Below are 21,793 nucleotides of genomic sequence, written 5' to 3' on the forward strand. Positions count from 1 at the left end.
AAGCCCTGGTTGTCTATTGGCTTCCATTGTAAGCTGCCAATAGACCTCCTTATATTCTATTTTAGTCTCCCAGGGTCCCATAACATCAGATGGCACTTCTAACAATAACAAATAAAAACTTAGCTTGAGTACAAACCAAAGTGTGTTTGTATAATGCATTTTCCTCATTCTTAGTTTTCACAAAATAAATATTCATACAGGTGCTCATAAATCTCCTTTTAAGCATAAGCTCAGTCTTTTCTATATAAAAAACATCACAATTCTCACACTGAGCAATATAAATCACCGCAATGCTATTACACTTGGTATGATTTCTACCTGTTATAAATGTTTCCCTACCCTTAATATACACAGACTCACTGTGTAATATATAGGGGCACTGAGCACAAGTACCACATTTAAAAGTTCCCATTTTCTTGTTACTTAGCATATGCATTTTATTCCTATTCTGATCAAATAAACCATTAATAGTGAACCCCTTCCTAAAAATACATTTAAGGGGCATCTTAGAAATAGCATCCAAGTCTGAAATGCTAAGAAACCTTTTCCATTCTGTACTAATAATATTTGTAATAATATTAGTATCACCATCTCTTTCAACTTTCTGGTTTAAAAGCCCGCATTTGCACTTGTTTCTCACCTTTCCTGTAACTAGTCTAGTCCAGATACAGATTTGCTGTATCAAGGACTGTTTGTAAGCTTCTGAGCCCCCCCCAAGCCTTTCTGTGTTGGAAGGAAGCCTTCTAGCATATCAGTGGGAGTGGTAATAACTAGGTAGTCTATCTACCACAAGAGGAGTGGTTTCTGGCCCAGAAATTGTAGTTTATTGGCTGTTTCAGCAGTTTTTCCATCTCTTTCAACTTTCTGGTTTAAAAGCCCACATTTGCACTTGTTTTCTGCCTTTCCTGTGACTAGTCCAGTCGAGATGCAGAGCTGCTGTATCCAGGACTGTCTGTAAGCTTCTGATCGGTGCCAAAGTCTGCTCTTCAATTTTTCCCTTAGATCTGCTAGTTCTCTCCTCTCCTGCACTTTTACTAGCTTATTACTCCAGCACTTTAATCAGTCCACAAAAATAATCCGCTGTAGTAGGTGGTACGATCCAAAGAGAACTTCACAACACAGTTTTAAAGCTCAAAACAGATGTTGATTCTGCACTTTACCAGACTTCTTGTAGCAATTATTGTAGTACACAAAAGTGCTACCAGCACTAAACGTTCTACAAGGAAACAGCTCCAGTACTTATTATTAATGCCCACCCCTCCAGGCATGTCTGAAGGTCAGTGAACTTGGGCATCCTGAGGCAATGTAGCAACTGCCTCATATACACCAACAACCCTTTCCTCTTACCTCCCAACACTCAGACATGCGAGAGATACACTTATATATCCAAAATGGAAGCCACGCACTCTCCAGCCAAGATTGGAATAGCTGGTCAAGAGGAGAAGGTCAAAATTTGCACCAGACCACATGGAACAGATAGCCCTCCAGAACACACACCAGCACTGCCTTCACATAAAAACACAAACCACATACCCACCTTCGCAGAGGCTCTCAATAAAAATATATCCAAACAGTAGAGACCTCCAAGGCAGAAACTTACTCTACCACCACAACACAACACTAATCATGAGATACATAACTATCCTAAACAGTGTGACACTCAACCAAAGCCCTTAAGACAAAACAGAATGCCCAACACACTAGTCATAGATGACTCAATAGTAAGGCACACTGATCTCCCACTCACTAGCCTGAATAAGGAGAAAGTAACAGTCAGTTGTCTGTCAGGTGCCAGGATCTGACACATAACGCACAAACTCAGATCCCTCAACAACAGGTACAAATATGACTCTGTCATTGTACATGTGGGTGTGAATGACTTGAGACGTATCTCCCTGGACTACATGAAAAGAGACATGGAGGAGCTCTCAGATTATGCAGTCCAAGCGGGTATGACCCTAGCCCTGAGCAGCATCCTACCATCACACAGAAAGATACCACAGTACAAGCAGGAAATGATTGATTTCAACAATTGTTTCTGCTGTCATTCTAAGTGGATCCAGTATCTGTCTGCTTGGAATGACATGACTGAGAGACCTCAATGTTTTGCCAGAGATGGCCTGCATCTGTCAGCCTTGGGCTTCCAGATACTGGCCAAGGCTCTTGCAAAGCCTATATTGCCTTTTTTAGGCGATGTTCCAAAGACCAAACTACCACCATAACAGCTACAAACAAATACAATCTGAGGGTCATGCTGCTCAACACTAGAAGTCTAAATCTCAAAATGCACTTTCTCAAAGCGCTCCTTAAAATACAGAACATCGACATTTGTGCTATAACAAAGAACTGGTTCAAGGCAGCAGAAAGCACCCCTGCACTACCAGGCTATAACTCATTCCACACCTTTCGGACCCAGAACTTGAACTGAAGCTCCAAATACGGTGGTGTTTCCATATTCATAAAGGATGCACACACCTCCAGACTGGTAGCCCAACATAATGCATCCATCAGAGATACTTCAGGTCATAGCCTGCTATAGGTCCCCAACTATGTCCCAAGACTCACACTCCATGTTCCTAAGCACCCTGGAGAATATTAGGGTCCAACCTAACACTCTTATACTGGGCGAATTCAACTACCCCTCCATTAACTGGGAAAACTACTCATGTACCAATACACCTGCCCAAAGTTTCCTAGAATTCATTAATTCCAATGCCCTGGACCAGCTTATTCTTACCCCCACTAGAGGTAGCAACATCCGTGACCAGGTCATTATTAACATGGACAACTGTTGCTCTACACCAGTAGTCAACTCCTCCCTGGTTAGATCTGACCACAAACTAATCACCTTGGAAATCCACATCCCTCCCACCCCCCACCCCCGCAAAGGTAACCACCATAAAAAACTTCTCCAAAGCTAACTTTAGGCTCCTAAAAACAGAAGTGACTAACTTCAGGGCACCCATGCAAATGGAGAATAGTTGCATGACCGCCGAATCATACACCAATGCAGTGTATGAACAAGTACACAAATGCATGGATCTCACCATACCCAATAGAACCAAGACGCTCTCCTGCAAAAAAAAGGAAGCCAATCTCGTGGTCCCCTACCATAAACAAACTCTACAATAGAAGGAGGAAACTGATGTGGAATAAGGTGAAGTCCCAAGACAGAATTGCAGCAGATAGTAACAACAACCACAAGGTCTTCTATAGTTATGTAAAATATCCACAGCAATACCCAGATTTGCTCTGAGCTACTGCACAATGGTCCCTCCTATACTGAGCCAACAGATATTGCCAATATACTGGCTGACAGATTCAGTGCCAACTTTACCCCTCTCTCCCCCACCAAAGGACCAATCACAATACCAGTAGATTGCCAGGCACACAGTATTACTGCTGCACAGGTTAAAACAGCACTGTCCAAGGCCAAGAATACAGCTTTTATTGGACCTGACAATATCCCTGGGTGTGTTCCACATGAACTACAGAGTGAACTGGCACCTCACCTGTGTGCCCTGTTCAATCACAGACTCACCTCAGGCTTTGTCCCTACTGAATGGCACACTGCTACAGTCATCCCTCTCCACAAAGGAGGAGCGACTATAGACCCTGGGATCTATCACCCCATTAGCCTGACGAGTCTGATATGCAAAGCTATGGAATGCATCATCATGGACTTAATAAACAAGGATATAGGGAATCTCCAAACTCTGGATCTCACACAGTTTGGTTTGGTGAAGGGTAGATCATGCCTGCTCAACTTGGTCGACTTCTTTGAGTCAGTCACCAGAGCTGTGGATGAAGGCAAGGTGGTTCATACAGGCTACCTTGATCTGGCCAAGGCCTTTGTTACCATTCCCCACTCAGGAATCAGAGAAAAACTCACTAAGCTAGGCATCAACCCCTATATCACTAGGTGGGTTGCAAACTGGCTCACAGATAGAACCCACAGTGTGAAAGTAGCTGACTCCAAGTCAGACTGCAGACCAGTCACGAGTGGAGTCCCACAGGGTTTGGTCTTGGGTCCTCTCCTGTTTGATATCTACTTCTCTGAAGTCCAGGCCAACACAAAGGGACTCTGGCTGACAAAGTTCGCAGACGATTGCAAGTTGGGAGCTATTATTAATTCCCCAAGTGATGTTGACATCCTACAGAAAGGCCTCACTGAGACCAACAACTAGTGTCAGAACAATGGCCTTAAGCTCAATGCCAAAAAATGTGTCATCATCCCCTTTGGGAAAAACCTGGTTCCCATGAATTACTACATAGATGGTAGTCCACTGAACACAGAAGGCGTTATAAGAGATCTGGGAACACAGGTTGACAGCAACCGCTCTTTTGACCACCACAATGCCACTGTGGTTAGAAAGTCCTTCTATGAGGCACATCTCATTACTAAGGGTTTTGCATCCAGGAAGAAAGGTCACTGTCTCCCTCTACTCTTTCCTCATTAGGCCAGTCATCAAGTACAATGCCCCATTTGGCATGTAGCTCACTAGACACCTGCAACAACTAGGGAGGGCACAAAAGTACCTCACAAAGAGGATCCTAGGCCTTAAACACTTGTCCTATATGGACAGACTCAAAAACCCCAACTATTCTCTGTCTCATATTGCCTACTTAATAGGTGATCTCTGCTTGACTTACAAAGCCATGTCTGACCCAGTTCTGTTAGAAATGCTACGTATAAAGAAATCCCAGTCCCTCCGCACCACACGCTCTAGAGACCTCAACCTCATTACCACAATCAACAGAACATGCTGGAGGGACAGGTTCATAACCCAGAGACTCCCCATGCTATGGAATAGACTTCCCATACATGTGAAACAGAGCACCTCACTGGCCCTCTTCAAGAGAAATCTTGATGAGTGGATGGGAAATAGAAAATTTACCCCGAGGATCACTCCAGTGGCTCTACTCGACAGAGGCACTGGGAACTAAGGTCGGGTGGCACAATGCCAGGGTTATCCTATGGGCTAGGCTTGTAAAGGCTCCAGGGCCATTAGCCTAGTACACACCTATGATCCTATTAAAATCTGTTATAAAAGCCCCCTTATATTCTACCTCATCATGCTTCTTATGATTAAAAAACACATTATTCCTATCAATTATATGTCCACGTTTGCTACTGTTCTTTCCTAAAATGGGGAAAATCTATTCTTCCTTCCTGCCTTGCTTCTTCAATAACTTCCTTGATATACTTCCGGGGATATTTTCTGTCCATAAACATCTCCTTTAATTTATCACACTCCTTAAGGAAATCTAGTTCATCTGAAGTCATTCTACATATCCTCACATACTGACCCTTAACTATACTTCTTTTCTGCTTGTAAAGGTGAGCACTAGTATAATATAGATATGTATTCGAAAATGTAGCCTTAGGATTTTTCACCTTATCCCTTTTCTCTGAATTTAGGTGACCTTTGAGTTGGTGTATATAGAGATTGGGGTGTGGGAGCTTGCCTCCATATGAGGAGGAGGATTGCAGGGATGCCTGCCTCCTACAAGAATGATCATTTGGTGTGTTTTCTCACCTTTGTAATGTTGCTTATGTGGGGATGTGGTCTTTTGGGACTGCAAATGTTTTTGTGGTAATTAATTGCTTGTTAATTAAATAACACAGAATTAATCAGTGTGAATCCTAAGATAGGCCTTAAGTTAAAAGTATAATAAAGACTATAAACAAATAGCAAATTTAAATTGCTTTCATGAGGAGATACAGAAAGGTTTCAGATATCCATCCAAAGACTATATCAAACTACTGCAAGAAAACTATCATTAAAATTAAGGTTTGCATGTCTGCCTTTCTCTATCCTTTAAAAGTTAAGAAAGCTAAATCTAAGGTAATATGAAATCAAAATGCACTCACCATTTAGGGCCTGGGTAAATCCAGACAGAGAAAGTACTATTGTTTAAGTAAACTTACCATAACAGTAGATTTTTGAATAATTGCTGCTGTAGTAGCCTTAGCTATATGGATTATAACTTGCATAAGACATAACAGCCATCCAGCTTACAAAGCCTCAAGGGCACCTTCCACTCACCCAAAATGTTAGTCAGCTTGAGCTGAGCTGAAGAAAAAGAGTGGTTTGGATGCCACTCCCTTCAGAGCTTTCATGCCAACTCAGAGAGGGATGTTAGAGCTCTGAAACGGTCAATGCTACAAAAATAAAATTAGAAGTCTTCGCCCTAGCAACAAAAACATACAAAAATAAGGGGGGGGGGGGCTGTTATTGTAGCAGTGATTGTTTGAATATCTACTGTTATGGAAAGTTTTCTTACACAACTGTACTATATTCAGCATATTGATTACTGCTGCAGCAGCCTTAGCTATATGCGTAGACTACCATAGATTAGATTGACTGGGAAGAGGAAGAATTAAAGTAAGGAACCACCTGGAGAATGATCCTGCCAAAGCCTGTCCTAGACCTGGAGAAGGAATTTAGTCTGCAGTGTTTTGCAAAGCCCTATACAGAGGACCAAGTTGATACTTCTAGAATGTAACCCTTTCCAAAAAGCCACAGATGAAGCACTTGGCAGAATGAGCCTGGACCCTGGCTGGAATTTTCTTGTTGTGGTGGTTATAGCAAAAGGTAACAGCATAAGACAACCATTTTGAAATGGTCTGCTTTGACACAGTTTGTTCTTTTTTCTTATCTAAACAAGAAATGAACAACTGATCAGAGTTTTTAAAAGATTTAGTTCTGTCAGGATAATACCCGAGTTGTCTTTAGGCATCCAAAGTCAGGAGTATCCTTTATCCCTTGTTTTTACATTCTAGAAGGAAGATGTGGTGATGGATACCTTTGCTTAAAGTAAAGTTGGATACCACTTTAGGTATAACTGGATAATTAGTTTTCAAGGAAACCTTAGTTTTGTGGAAAATGAGACCCGCCATAAGAGCCTGCAACTCAGATATGCATAGCAATTAGTAATGTAGTTTTTTTATGTTAAGAACCTGAAGTCAGTCTAATGAGCTGGTTCAAATGGAGCAACAGTTAATTTTTTCCAAGACAAAATTAAAATCCCAATAAGGATCCACCTGTTTCCTGGCAAGCTTGGTATGCAAAACCCCTTTCAAAAACATTCCTCATGAAATTGTACTGAAAGAGGGGAATCCATGGAAAGACATGGCGAAATGCCGAACTAATTAACCTTGACGGAGGATTAGGACAGGACAGAAGAAAGTAACTCACAGAAATAATGGAGAACCAGAGAAGCACTAGCCCTGAAAGGTTTCTTGTTCTTTTCTTAGCAACAAGTAGAAAACCTTTTCCTTTACCAATATACAATTTTCTAGTAGCAGGTTTTCCTGTCTCCTTTAATAGCTCTGGCACGTTCTCAGAAAGTAGCTCCCTAAAAAGTTATTAAAATTTTGTCATCCAGACAGTTAGTTGCACTTATTTGGAGTTAGGAAGAATCAAACAGTCCCTGTCTTGTGAGAGTAGATCCAGCCCATGAGGATGTTTGTCGTAGAAAAATACTTCTGAATCTTCAGAATGACCCTGGATATTGGAGAGAAAAAGGTGGAAAAGCATACAAGAACATTTTTGACCAAGGAAAAGAGATTTCATCTATTTCCAGGCCTTCTTGTATGAAGTCATGTAACAGAACTTTGTCCAGTGATTGGCTGGACTTGGAGCAAAACGATCTGAGGTGTTCTCCACATCTGCACCAATTCCTGGAAGACCCCCAGATTTAGTTTCCATTTTTGAGGGTCTGTCCTGGTCCTGCATAGCTAGCCTGCCACAAAATCTTGCTCTGATGGTATGTATGATGCCTGAAGAGTCAGACTGTGCCGAGAAGTCTGCCATGTCTAGTCTGCACAGAAGGTAGGATCTGGCTCCCACCTGTTTATTTATATATCACATCACTGTGATGTTATCTGTAGACACTTGTAATGGTCCTGAGACTACAGATGACTGAGATTGTTAACAGCATTAATATGTGCCAAAGTTTCTTTATATTTATGTATTTTTGTCTGTCTTTTCTGTTCCAAAGACCCTGCACTTTTATCCCCATAGACACTGTTTCAAAAGGAAAGTGTAATGAGTCTGTTCTTACAGACTTTGCTGAAGCTAGAAGGGAAAATGTGAGACCTAGCCTCTGATAAAACTGGTCTCTCCAACAAAGAATTTCCCTTCTCACAAACCCTAAAACTGGAATGCCAGGGGATGTTGATGTTGGGATTATACAGGTTTTAAGTATTACTGAAAATGTTCTCATGTAGAGTCTTGCCAAAGGAAGCATGCACATCATAGATGGCAATAGACCTAGAATCCTGTGGAATTCCTTTGCTGAGACTGCAGTCAGAGTGGAAAAACTCAGGAATAGATATAGATACAGATCTACTTTTTTTGTTGTGTAAGTAAAGCTCTTTGAACCAAGATATCCAAGAGAAAACCCCAAGAAAACAAACTTATGAGAAACAGTTAAAGACTTTTGTATGCTCTCCTGGAACCCGAGTCTGTGTAGGAGACCTCTCAACCAAGTGAGAGATTCCTGACACTTTTATGAAGACTCTGCAATGACAAACAGGTCATCTAAATGAGGAAATATGTGAGTACCTTGCAGTCTGCAGTATGCCATCACTGGAGACGCACTTTATAAATACCCTTGGAGTACTGGCTAGTCCAAAAGGTAATGCAGAGAACTGAAAGTGTGATATATACACAGAAAACATTAAGAAACATCTGAAATCCTAAGATACAGGAATATGACGCAAAGCATCTTTTACATCTAGGGTCACTAGAACATTCAAATGGGGAATAAGAGGTAACAAGCTGTAAACAGATAACATTTTGAAATTGGGCACTACCACAAACTGGTTTAGAAAAGAAATATCCAGAACTGGTCTCCATGAATATTATTCCTTTGGCACGAGAAACATTCTTGAATACAACTCTTCTCGTAGCTGAGGAAGACAGGTTGCTTCTATCATCCCCTGAGTCAGCAGGTGCTGAATGACAGGAGGGGACAGAGGAGCTCAATCTGTTGGATGAGGGGGAATCCCTCAGAAAGGAGCGAGATTCCCACTGTCAGCGGTCTCCATGATGAATCACTTTGAGAACCCATTTGTCTGAAGCTATCTGTTGCCAAAGATAGAGCTGGATGTTCAGATTTTTCAGAGGGATTAAATGACTGCCAGGGTGGGAAGGGGAGGGGGATAGGATTTTGAAGATAATCATTCAAACTTGTTAGTCTGGCCTTCATTTTGTGGAGGTAACATCTTTTTTATTGACACCAAATTGCCATTCATTTTTAAATGTCTGGTTGTCAGTAGATAGCTGTGTCTGCTTATTTTGCATTTTTGTAAAATGTTGTACAGGTAGCACTAAACCCCTTAACAAATTTGAAGGAGGAAGGCTGAAAAATCTTGAGATATCCTCTGAATCAGTTTATTCTCTCATCACACTTCTTAAGGACTTATGTAACAGAAGGTCCAAAGATTACCTCTCTGTCTAAGGAATAATTCAGAATTACAGCTGTAACATCATCTGGAAGTTTTTGTGTATGCAACCAAAGAAACCTCCTCAGAACAGCTCCACTGACAGAAGCTCCAGAAGTGGCATCAGCTGAATCATAAGCACATTTCAAAGACTTTATAGCCACTTGAGACCTAGAAGTGATAAGATAAAGACAGTTCTATTTTTTCTCAGATGAGGGGGAAATTGCCATAATGTTCCTCACGTTCTCAAAAGGGGCAAGAAGAAACATAAAACACATGAGCTCAACAAGAGACAGAGAGAATTTAAAAAAAATAAGTATTGTAGAAGAATACACTTTTCCCCAAATCTATCAAATGCAGCTGAGTTTACCAGAGAAATCACTGCCAGATCTGATCTTGGGTTAGAATATAACTCATAAGACTGAGGAACATTATACAATCTATCTGCTTTCTTGGGGACAGCTGGCTGGATTGCAGGAAAATTACAGATGTCTTTTAAAAAATACATCCTCTAACGCTGAAAGAACAGGAGGAACTAGTGTAGATTCAAGAAACTCCAGATATAGCAAACCATAACGTCTTCAGTGACAGTGAGGAATGTCATCATGTTCCCACTGAAACAACAGATTAATTCTGGAAATAGTTTCAGAGAAAGAATCATTCAAAGGTACTGGCAGAAACCACACTAGTATCCTTAGAATCTGAATCAGAAACCTGAGGGGAAAAAATTGAAGTTGTCCCTTCACAATCATTTTGTGTTTCAAAATCTTGAATCTCTTAAGAAAATGAAGAATCTCTTTTCACTTGCCAGAAAAAGCAGCACTAGAAGGTCCAAGAATCTCTACTGTCCAAAGTAAATGAAACAGAAGAGATATGTCTACGTTTTTTCTTCTTTTTGACAGGAAATTCTGAAGCAGACACATTTTTACCAGGTGAAACCTCACTAGGGACAGGCATTCCAGTCTAGCTACGGACAGAGGTATTCACTGTTCCTTCTTCCTAAACCGACAATAGAGGTTTTCCCTTTTCCCCTTCAGGGGCACTCCGACAGCTGAAAAAGATGAATGGTCTGAGGAACCCAAAACGGCTACAACAGCATTTTAGCAGCCTACTGTTGTGGCAAAGGCTGTTTATTTTCTTCTTTTTTGTAGCTGGAAAAGGTTGTTTCGTGGTAAAGCAGAAGACGATGCCTGATTCCTGGGGAACATTAGCAGCAGTATTCAGTAAAAACAGGTAAGTAAGAAAAAAGTAACCTTTTTTACCAAAAACACATTGACTATAGAGGAAAGCCTGAGCTGTCTAGATATCACTGGAATTTGAGAAATCATGTATCAGCTTGAGGCTTGGGATGTTCAGACCATCTATCTTGGAGGGATGCAAAAGCAATTCAGGACTGAGGTCCAGTATCCACGCAGGATAACAAGGATGAGACCAACGGAATGGCAACCACACATGACAACGCCAAAATGGGGCAATGAGGATAACTGTGCTCTTCAACCAAAGTGCTTTCTGTAAGACTTTGGGGATGAGATGTGTTGGGTGATAAGCATAAAGAAGACCAGAGGGCCAAACATGAACTAGAGCATGTCTCTGGCTCTCCCCTTGAGGGAGGATTAGGATAAAAAAAACTGTCACACTTGCTGTTGTGTGGAGAGGCAAAGAGGTCGCAGCAAGCTTGGGCTCAACGACAGAAAATTCTCTCCATCACTAACAGATTGAGAGACCACTCGTGAGCCATTAGAATGGATCTGCTGAGTTTAGTCTGCTAGAAATTTGGACTTCCCCAGTATGTGCATTGTCACAAGAAAGTGATTGGAGAACATTGCCCATTGTCACACACTCATTACCTCTTGATAAAGGGGTAAGATCATGTTTTCCTCTGTTTGTTGATGTACCAAATCATACACATGTTGCTGGTGTGTATAGCAATCATCCCAAGAGGGAGAACATCTTGAAAGCCTGCAGTGCTAGGAGAACTGCTCTCATCTCTAGGACACTGATGTGTGAATTGGTCTGTTCTGGGAACCACATGTCTTGGACCATCTGTCCCAAGAAATGCATCCGCCCACCCCAATTGGGAAATGTCTGTAGTTACTTTTGCTACAGGGGGCAAAAGAACAAAGGGACAGCCTAGATAATCGTTGTCCAACTGAATCCACCAACAGAGATGACCTTTGCAAACTTAAGTGTGTTTCACAGGAAAGGACAAGGGATGACAAAGAACTGACCACTGAACAGCTAGGGTCCATTGAAGAATGCGTATATAAAAACAGGACATAGGAACTAAGGTTATGGCAGCTGCCTTTGACCCTAAAGCCTGAAGAACAGTCTGGCTTGGGGAGAAGAGTGCGCAATAATTTGCACCACCTGGTACCTGATTAACCTTATGTGATGTGGTGGAAGACAGGCTATTGGACTTGCTGTGTTCAGCTGGGCATCTATGAACTCCAGGCTCTGTACAGGCTGAAGATGAGATTTGCAAATGTTGACTGAGATACCTAGTGATTGACATAACTGGAGCAAGTAGTCTCTGGATTCCTCTAGGATATGCTATTTGGGGTGGTGCGGAGCTAGTTTTCTAGGTATGGAAAGACTCGGAATCCTGACAGTCTCAAGTGAGTTGCCACCACTGCCATACATTTGGTAAACACCCTGGGGGCTGTGGTGAGACCAAATGGCAGGGCTGTGAACTGGTACTGACTAGCCCTAGCCAAAAGCATAGAAATCTTCAGGTCCGTCTATTCATCTTGATGTAATAATAAGCATCTTGAAGATCGATAAAGCACATCCAATTGTCCTTCTGTAGAAACAGCAGAATGGCCTGAACTGTGATCATTCCAAACTTTGAATTCTTTACAAGTTGATTGCTCTTGCTACCCCCATAGTGCCTTTTTTAGGCAAGGCTCAAAAGACAAACCCACCTCCATAGGTATCACAAGGGATAAGAAACTAAGAGTAATGCTACTCAATGCCAGAAGTCTAAACCTCAAGATGCATGCACTCGAAACTCTCCTTAGCATGGAGAACATCGATATCTGTGCAGTAACAGAAACCTGGTTCAAGGCTCCGGAGAGCACCCCAGCACTACCAGATTATACCTCATACCATGCTTTTCAGCCCCAAAACTTGGACCGAACCAGAAAAGGAGGGGGAGTATCAATATTCGTCAAAGATACCCACACCTCCAGGTTGGTGGCACAGCACGAAGCATCAGAGACTATCCATGTGCAACTAACAATGGGTAAAACTGCCTTCCAGTTTATAGCCTGCTACAGACCACCCTCCCAAACCCAGGAACCCCACTCGGCCTTCCTGAGAACACTGGAAAATATGAAGGTCTCTCCAAACACCATTATATTGGGCGACTTCAACTACCCAAACATAGACTGGGAGCATTACTCTAGCTCCAACACCCTAGCTCAAAGGTTCCTAGAATTTATAAATTCAAATGCTATGGAACAACTTGTTACCACTCCCACAAGAGGGGAAAACATACTGGACCTGATCATCACCAACATAGGGACTCTATGCTCCAGACCAGAAGTGTATCCCTCACTGGTAAGATCAGACCATAAACTAATCTCACTGGATATTCACATCCCGACCCCACCCCCTGCCCAGAAAACCACAGTGAAAAACTTCTCTAAAGCAAATTTCACACTCCTCAAAACCGAGGTGGAATCCTTCAAAGCCCCCGGGCCTGTGGAAAATACGGCCCAGACCGCAGAATCCTTTATAAACGCATTCTATGAACACCTTCAGGAATGCATGGACCATGCAATGACAAATAAAACCAAGACCCAATCCTCCAAAGGCAGACGTCCTGTCTGGTGGACCCCAGCCATAAACAAACTATACAATAGAAGGAGGAAGCTACTACATGATAGAGCAAAATCCCAAAAAGGGAAGGCATCTCTGATCAGTGTTAGCAAAAAACTACGGGCACTCATAAAATCGTCTAAGGCCAGCTTTGAGAGAAAAATTGCACAGGACACTAAGGATAATCACAAGGCTTTCTTTAGTTATGTTAGGAACCTGGGTGGGAATTCCCAGATATGCTCAGAATTAGTCCAAAATGACAAAAAATACACAGAACCCACAGACATTGCCAACATCCTAGCTGACAGGTTCAGCGCAAACTCCTCCCCCCCTCCCCACCAAAAGGGCAAATATCTATCACAGCAGAGTGCTGCCCCCCTGACATCTCAGATGCTCAGGTAAGAGCCGCCCTCTCCAAAGCAAAAAACACAGCATCAGTGGGACCAGACGGTGTCCCAGGCTGCGTCCTACATGAACTCCAAGAAGAGCTAAACTCAAACATAAAACTACTGTTCAATCTCAGCCTTACCACAGGATATGTACCCAAAGAGTGGTGTATAGCAACACTGGTCCCTCTCCACAAAGGTGGTGCCTCAATGGATCCTGGAAACTATCGCCCCATAATCCTGACTAGCTTGGTCTGCAAAGCTATGGAAAGGATCATCATGGACCTCATAAATAAAGATATTGGGGACCTACAGACACTGGATCCTACCCAGTTCGGCTTTGTTAAGGGCAGATCCTGCCTCTTAAACCTGGTCGATTTCTTTGAAACAGTCACCAAGGCCATTGACGAGGGGAAGGTGGTTCACACAGCCTACCTGGACCTCGCAAAAGCCTTCGATACAATACCACACTTGGGCATTATAGATAAGCTCACCCGCTTAAATATAAACCCCTATGTCACTAGATGGGTTGCAAACTGGCTCAAGGACAGAACCCACATGGTTAGAATTGCTGGAGCCATGTCAGACTCCAAACCAGTTACAAGTGGCGTCCCACAAGGCTCAGTCCTGGGACCTCTATTGTTCGGTATATATTTCTCGGAGGTACAGGCCAACACGGAAGGACTGTGGCTGACCAAGTTCGCAGATGACTGCAAACTGGGCGCCATAATCGACTCTCCAGCCGACACAGGCATCCTCCAAAAGGGCCTCATAGAAACAGACAACTGGTGCCAGAGCCATGGCCTCAAGCTAAATGCCAAAAAGTGTATAGTCATCCCCTTTGGCAAAAACAAAGTGCCCACAAATTACCACATAGGTAGTAATCCATTAAGTACAGAAGAAGTAATTAGGGACTTGGGGACCCAAGTTGATAGCAATCTCTCATTTGACAACCATGTGGCCAAAGTGGTTAGAAATACATTTTATATAGCCCACCTAATCATGAAGGGATTCACATCTAGATCAGGGGAGGTCATCGTGCCTCTTTACTCATCCCTTATCAGGCCCATAATTGAGTGCAATGCCCCTTTTGGGATGTACCTTACCAGACACCTGCAGCAACTGGAAAGACCCCAAAAGTACCTCACCAAGAGGATCAAAGGGCTCAAACAGATGCCATATGCTGCCTGGTTAAAGAAACTCCAGCTCTACTCAGTGGCATACCGCCTGCTCAGAGGTGATCTGTGCCTGACGTATAAAGCCATGTCCAACCCTGAATTAATGGACATGCTGCACCTCAGAAAATCCAAATCCCATCGAGCTACGTGCTCGAGAGACTTGAACCTCAGCACTGAAATAAATAGGACATGCTGGAGGGACAGATTCAGATTCATAACCCAGAGGCTCCCTTCACTCTGGAATAAAATCCCAGTCCAGGTTAGGCAGAGTCCCTCATTGACTCTCTTCAAGAGGAATCTTGATGAGTGGATGGGGGATCGTAGGTTTACCCCAGGTATCACTTTTGTGTCACTGTTAGACAGAGGCACAGTATACTAACCTCGAAAAAGGGCATAGCAAAATTAATTTAAAATGGGTGGCGAAAGCCAAACACACTCTGGCTAGGCTAATTAATGCCCTACGGCAGATAGCCTAGTATGAACCTATGAACATATATCAGGTCCTCAATTTTCCTTTTTCACTGAATTCTTTCTGGTATAGTGGGACCTCCTGGATGATTCTTTTGTCTAACAGCTTCTGAATTTCCTGAGCTGCTGCCTCCCTCTGACTGGGTGGGAAGTCATGGAGCCTTTTTTTCTTCTCACTTGGGGAAATCAGGAAAAATGGTATGTAATAACTTCTAGATTTGATTTTTAGCACCCAAGAATCTTTTATTATTAATGCCCAGGGGTTTGGTTGCAGAGACATGCTCCCCCAAATGCCTTTAGAATTCAGCAGTTGGGCAACCTTTCAGGAGAGCTTGAATGGTTTATCCAAAAAGAAATCTTGGCAACCCAGTTTTTCTAGGCCTCCTCTGCCATGAGGACGCTGTCTTCCATTCAAACTCCCCCCTCAGCCCCTGAGGGAGTTATCCACACCTGAGCCCTGGAAAGGAACCTGGGACTTACCTTGCCTCTGATTTGATTCCTAGAAAAGGATCGTTGAGGGGTAAAAAAACATATCCCTACAGCAGACAGAGTCTTTCCATTCTGTTCACTCTAGGAAAGTTTCCTTTGCAGTACAGACAAATAAGGATGTTCCATCAAAAGAAGTACTGATGAAATAAGACTTGAAAGGCTCTGCAAAGCTGCATGCATGCATTCACGCATATCAACTAACAGCTATGCCTGAACCAGCCAAACATGAGGTACCTTTCACAGCATGGGATGTTAGCCTCATAGATGCATTACAGGTTGATAACAGAGTGGCCAGTTGTGAAGAAGACTTCTTGAAGTCCTCCAGGGATATGGACTCAGAGATGGATTTGGAAAGTTCTGTGGTCAAATCCTGTTGTAATCTTGTGAAACAAGCCAAGTTGTTTAGAGACGGTAAGGCAAAGTTCACTCAGGCAAAAATGTGCTTTCCAAATCTATCCAAAATCCTAGAAACTCTGTTAGGGGGAAATATAATGGAGGTCTGCCATGTTAGCTACTTCTTGTGGTCACCACCACAACCACAGTATCAACAGGGAATCCCTTGCTCCAGTGTGGCCTCTCCTTGGGGGGAACAAGAAATTTATCAGGGAGATGGGAAGTGGATTCTAAAGTATCCACTTCCTTCCACACCCAGGAAGGGACTAGATCTATAAGTTCAACTGTTGGAGGAGTCACCAAAAAAGTAGATTGGTCAGGCCTAAAAGCTTTCAGAAAGACTGACTCCTCTTGGGAGGTGTATCAGAGGACCATTCACCCTTTTGCCTGAGAATCTCCAGAATATCTCCAAAGAAGACATTATATGGTGGAGATCTGGGGGACCCCCTTCCCTTCATCAAAGTCAGCATCTTCAGTGAGAGTTTCCAGGGGGAATCCATATGTCTCCTCTTATATGTTCTCTTTCTGGGAACCTGTCTGGTGGGATGATCTGGAGAGGTATCCAAACAGAGGGGAAATCCTTGATGGGGACTGTCTGGATGCTTGATGGTGCCAGCTATCCCTGTGGAAAAGGCCTGATAGGATCAGAGCCTGGACCCAAAGGGGATATGTTTATAGGATCCGAAGAGGATAGAGTTACTGAGTCTAGCTTTGGATGCTATTTTTACCTCAAAGTCTTTCAGAGACTTGACTAGTTCTCTTATTTGCTTGTTTAGACTAATGAGGGACTTTTTGTTCTGTTGTGCAGATTCCCTTTTACTTCTCCACAGGATTTTCTTTCTTTTCTTGTCCAACCTTAATACAAGGGGTTCACCATGGTGGCTTGTTTTCGCAGTTTGACCTGGGTTTATTTCAGTCTGGTACTGCCATTTCTATACAATTGTCTATATTGTCATACAGGGCAAACAAATTGCTGCATCTTGAATTAAAAAAAAAAAAAAAATTATGTCAACTTTTGTGCCTCAATAATTACAAAGAATAAAAATATCACACTTAATACTCTATTGGGGTCTGGGACTCTTGCTTTTAACTTTTGCACTATTTTCCTGTTTAAAAATGATCACAAGTCTGGCAATGCATATGCTAAACTACTTTATTAATTTCATAATTGTACCTCTGATCAGTACCAACAATCTTCTCAGTGTACAAACTGCATGTAGACTGTCAGACATTACTTGCCACCTGAGCACAAGTAAGTGCTACTCAGTTTATTACATCTGGTCTTTGCTGGCATTGCCTATCCACCTTCCAAAATGCAGCAAAAATCTTGACTCTTGTATGACACCCAGATGAATAAAGCAAGTTTAAAAAAAATACAAGGTGCCTGCTTAGGCCCAACTCTATTGTTCATATACCAAGAGCAGTCTATTGTTAAAAAAACCTTAAGCACCTTAGACTTTTTCAAACTGTTCTATTTCCATCATCTGAAGAAAGAAAAAACAAATGAGTAAATCTCCATATCTCTAACCTAGAATAAGCAATTTGGTTGGATACCATAATTCTGGCAAAGAGCACCAGTATTCTTAAAACTGTTCCTAAAAATGAATACAGTATCTCATTCTCATCTCCCAGAGACCATCAATTTTTGTCCTTGAAAAAGGCACACAGCACGTCACACTGCTGTCACCCTCACTCATTTTTAAATTACTCCACATGGAATATCACCTTTCCATTGTCCAAATGCTAGAAGATAAATCCTAGCATTATTCACTAAGAACTAATGATCCTGACACCCTAACCTTCATAAGGCTGTTTTTCAGCCTTTCCACTACTGAATGGGGCTTTTCAAAACAATTAACTGCAACACGGAATCTGCTTCCTCTGGACTTTAAAAATTAGCAGTTTATACAGCACCTCATTGAAACTGATCAGTACAATGACATAATGGGTTAAATAGTTTCTCTTCCCTATTAATCATTCCAGAAATATATGAACATCATAAATGAGTGGTGGTTGAATCAAATACAAATTCACTAAAATTAAAAATATTAAAGTCCCTGCCATCATTTGTGATGATTTTACATCAGGAAACTTCTTCAACAATGTTTGAACCATTTTCAATATGTTAATTTAATGCCTCAAAGCAAACTAAGCTTGTGGAGAGTATATCCGGGTCTTGTTCTTCCTTTGGTGCTGCCTGGTGGGAGGATGTTCTGTTCTGGTGTGTGATTGGCCTTGATGATAGCATGGTCACCCTGTTTAATTCCTGGTTGTGTCACTGATTTTTCTGTTATATTCTTTCAAATCACCTAGGGATCGGAAAATAATCCAAAATATTGGCTTGATAGCTGAATTCAGTGCCATCATTAGTTGTTAATACATTACGGTGTGGTTCAAAGGCATTCACCTGTCCTTCTGGGTCTACATCACATTGTTGAACTCTTAAAAGTTCGAACGTCATATGGTCGACACCATATGATCAAACTTTTAAAAGTTCGAACATTTCAACGGGATCTCCGTACAGTGCAGAATGGGAAGATTTCCTTTTTCTACACTGCAATGTGATCTCAGAGTTGGTATATTTAAAGAGCGAGGGGTGTGGGGGTTGCAGGGGTGCTTGCCCCCATGCTTAAACCGTTCAGGTAGGTTTTTTCTTTGGTTTATTTTTTTATTACATTTTCAACCTTTAAAAGTTCGATCATATGGTGTCGACCATATGACGTTCAAACTTTTAAAAGTTTGATTATGTAATATAGACTCGTTCTTCCGCAGACCGGACGACCGTATTGCATGAAGTATATGAAGCTGGTTTTCTCCCTCAAACTTGGGAGGGTGATGGGTCTGGATAAGCCATTTGTTCCTGGTAGGCACGACAGTCTCTTTCTAATTTATTGACCTTCTGGTTCTAAATTTTTTTTCATCTGGAAATCAATGCTAGAAAAAAATTCTAGCATGGTCAAAACGATAATAGTAATCAGTGTCTGACAAAATCAACTGCTCCAACTGCTGTGTTTCAGCTGTGAGCTGCTCAATAAATTTTTTGTTATATTTCAGAAGCAACTCCATATATTCATACCCGTTGCAATCAAACATAGCCAACAGGTCATGATGAAGTAGTGAGTCCTTCAGAAGGCCAGTGGGAAATCTCCACATGCGTAGGCCTTCTGGCACTTGTTTAACTTTTAATGCTTCTGAAAAGTAAGCATTCTCAGTTTGTAACTTTTTTTAAATTCAAAAGTTTATAATCAAGCTCTTCTAATCTCATACAAGTGTTGTCAGACACAGTAGAAGTTTGAGGAAAAAGACCAGTATTTTTTTAAAATCCAGTCTGACAAGGAAATATTCCTGCTCAGGTTACTAGAGTTGCCAGCTGAAGAAGCAGATTGTGCAGGACTTACAAAGTGCAGGTAATCACTCCTAGATAGTACACCTAGATTAACACCATTCCCATCTTACATATGGCTGGAAACATCCAATGTTCTCAAGGTAGGCAAATAACCAGAAATAACATCCACTTTTTGTGACAGTTGTAGTAATAAAATATGATTCCCAACAGATCGATGAAGTTCAGAAACATCCAAATCAGGGAATAAAAGCTGTGAGGAACCCTGGCTGTCAGTAGCCATGTTGAAGGAACAAACAGTACAAAAACAAGAAGAACCACTAACAAACTGAAAACAAAAGAACAGCAAAGTGAGCTATCTTCCAAAAAGCAAAATGAAAAAGCTGGAGTACTTAAAACTGTTTAATAATCCCATGAAAACAAACACAAAAAACAAATAGTAAGCGCTTTCGTCCTGTTAAAATCACAAGACTTCTTCAGATGGATAACAGTCAGTAAAAAAATACCAACAAATGTGAATCACATGATCTTAAAAAGGTACTATCTACTAACATTTAAAGTACCAGGCACTAAATAAAAAGACCTCAAAAAAATTAAGAAAAATTGTTTCCAACCCGTTGCTACATCACTTAAGCCTATGCTATCTATGTAGAGATTTAAGTTTTAAAACACTTGAGATGGAAGTTATATCATTAAGTCTTAGCCAATACTCTGCATTCAAAGCCAGCTGCCAATATAATTCCCTGGCTTCCAAACGGAGGTGTCAGGGACCACCCCTAGGATTTTAACCACTTGTTCAATCACCAAAAATGTGAAAAAGTGGTCCAAAAATCCAGATAAATGCTTAGTCATGGCGTTGGTGCACTTTAGTGTGAATTTCATACAGGTATTCATACATTCATTCTTTTAACATTCTTTCAGCCTTTCTGATACAAAAACAAGAACAGACTTGGCATAATGCAGCATAAACTACTCCACTAGTACAGCAGTCAAATTTCCCTTTAATTAAACAAGTTCTCCCTCTAATCTTAAAAGAGCTACCAGTATGTATCCATTTACAAAATATACATCTACCACACTTTTTCATGTATTTGGCCTCATGTTGCTTTCCTGTTGTATTAAAGACTCCTTCTAAAATACTTTTCAAATTTCTTTCTTTCTTTCCGCAAAACCATTTTAGGTTTCTCTAGAACTAGATGGTGAAAGTCCAAACTTTCCTGTAACAAAAGCCTGTTTTTATTCAAGATGCACCTCACCAAATTACTGTCAAGATTGTAATTTGTGAAAAAAAGTTTGAAAATGACCCTTCATCCACAAAGTTATTACAGGCAAGAACAGTCTCCTTCCCCTTATTAGACCTAGCCAAAACGGGAACATAAATATTCCTATTTCTTTGCTTAATGACCTCATCCTTTAGTTCATGTACCAAAACAAAGGAGTACCCTCTTTTGAAAAACATGGACTCAAGTAGGAGGCATTCTTTCAAAAAGTCATCTTCATAGGACAACATTCGCGCAGCCCTTACAAATTGCCCGTTGACCACAAATCTCTTTTGGGTCAAAGGGTGGCCACTCCAAAATTGTAGAAATGAATTTCAGTAAGTGGTCTTTTCATGTATCTGAGAAAAATAACAACTGGTGACATTTTTAATAGGCAACACATCCAAGTATGAAATTTCTACACAGTCCATGTGGGAGGTGAACCTCAAGAACTCAGTACTATGATTAATGTAAGTTTAAGTACTCCAGATTTTTCATTTTGCTTTTTGGAAGCTAGCTCTCTTTGCCATGCTTTTGTTTTCAGTTTGTTAGTTCTTCTTGGTTTTGTAGTTTGACTACATAGTTCATTTAGGAATCTAGAAATAACCTGCTAGAAATATTGAGTTACACAGTCTATGATGTCTGTGATGAAATTACCATCCCATGCTGGCCACCAGTGGCATGCTAACCAAAATCTGATGAAGCATCTTTCCTCAGCTTACCCTGGCCTACAGTGATTTAAGAAACCCATACATCTTAGAGTCTAAATCTGGAAAAAATATATGATATTTATGACAGCACCTACCTGGGCAAAGGACAGATCCACACTCCATCTTTCCAAATGAACATGTGCTGTAAATCAACAAAGAAAAAAAAAGGGTTAGCATTCTCTCTGTGAAACAAGGACAATATATATGCATCAGAAATGGCAGAAATAGAAACAGTTTAGAACTGATAGGGCAATAAGAAATGCTCCATAATCAAGAAGATGCATCCCCTGACAA

At 41.4% G+C, this 21,793-nt stretch overlaps 1 protein-coding gene across 1 annotated transcript in view; it reads right to left on the bottom strand.

Moving 5' to 3' along the window:
- Positions 1-21,793, bottom strand: part of LOC122797804 (SCO-spondin-like) — a 4,708,783-nt gene that overhangs the window by 1,906,813 nt on the left and 2,780,177 nt on the right. Inside the window, exon 64 of the mRNA XM_044066325.1 lies at positions 21,595-21,641. Coding sequence (XP_043922260.1) covers positions 21,595-21,641 — 47 coding nt within the window. The remainder of the gene's footprint in view (positions 1-21,594; positions 21,642-21,793) is intronic.

The sequence above is a fragment of the Protopterus annectens genome, chromosome 3.part1 (assembly GCF_019279795.1).
Source record: "Protopterus annectens isolate FY-2018-M chromosome 3.part1, PAN1.0, whole genome shotgun sequence".
NCBI classification, from domain to species: domain Eukaryota; kingdom Metazoa; phylum Chordata; order Ceratodontiformes; family Protopteridae; genus Protopterus; species Protopterus annectens.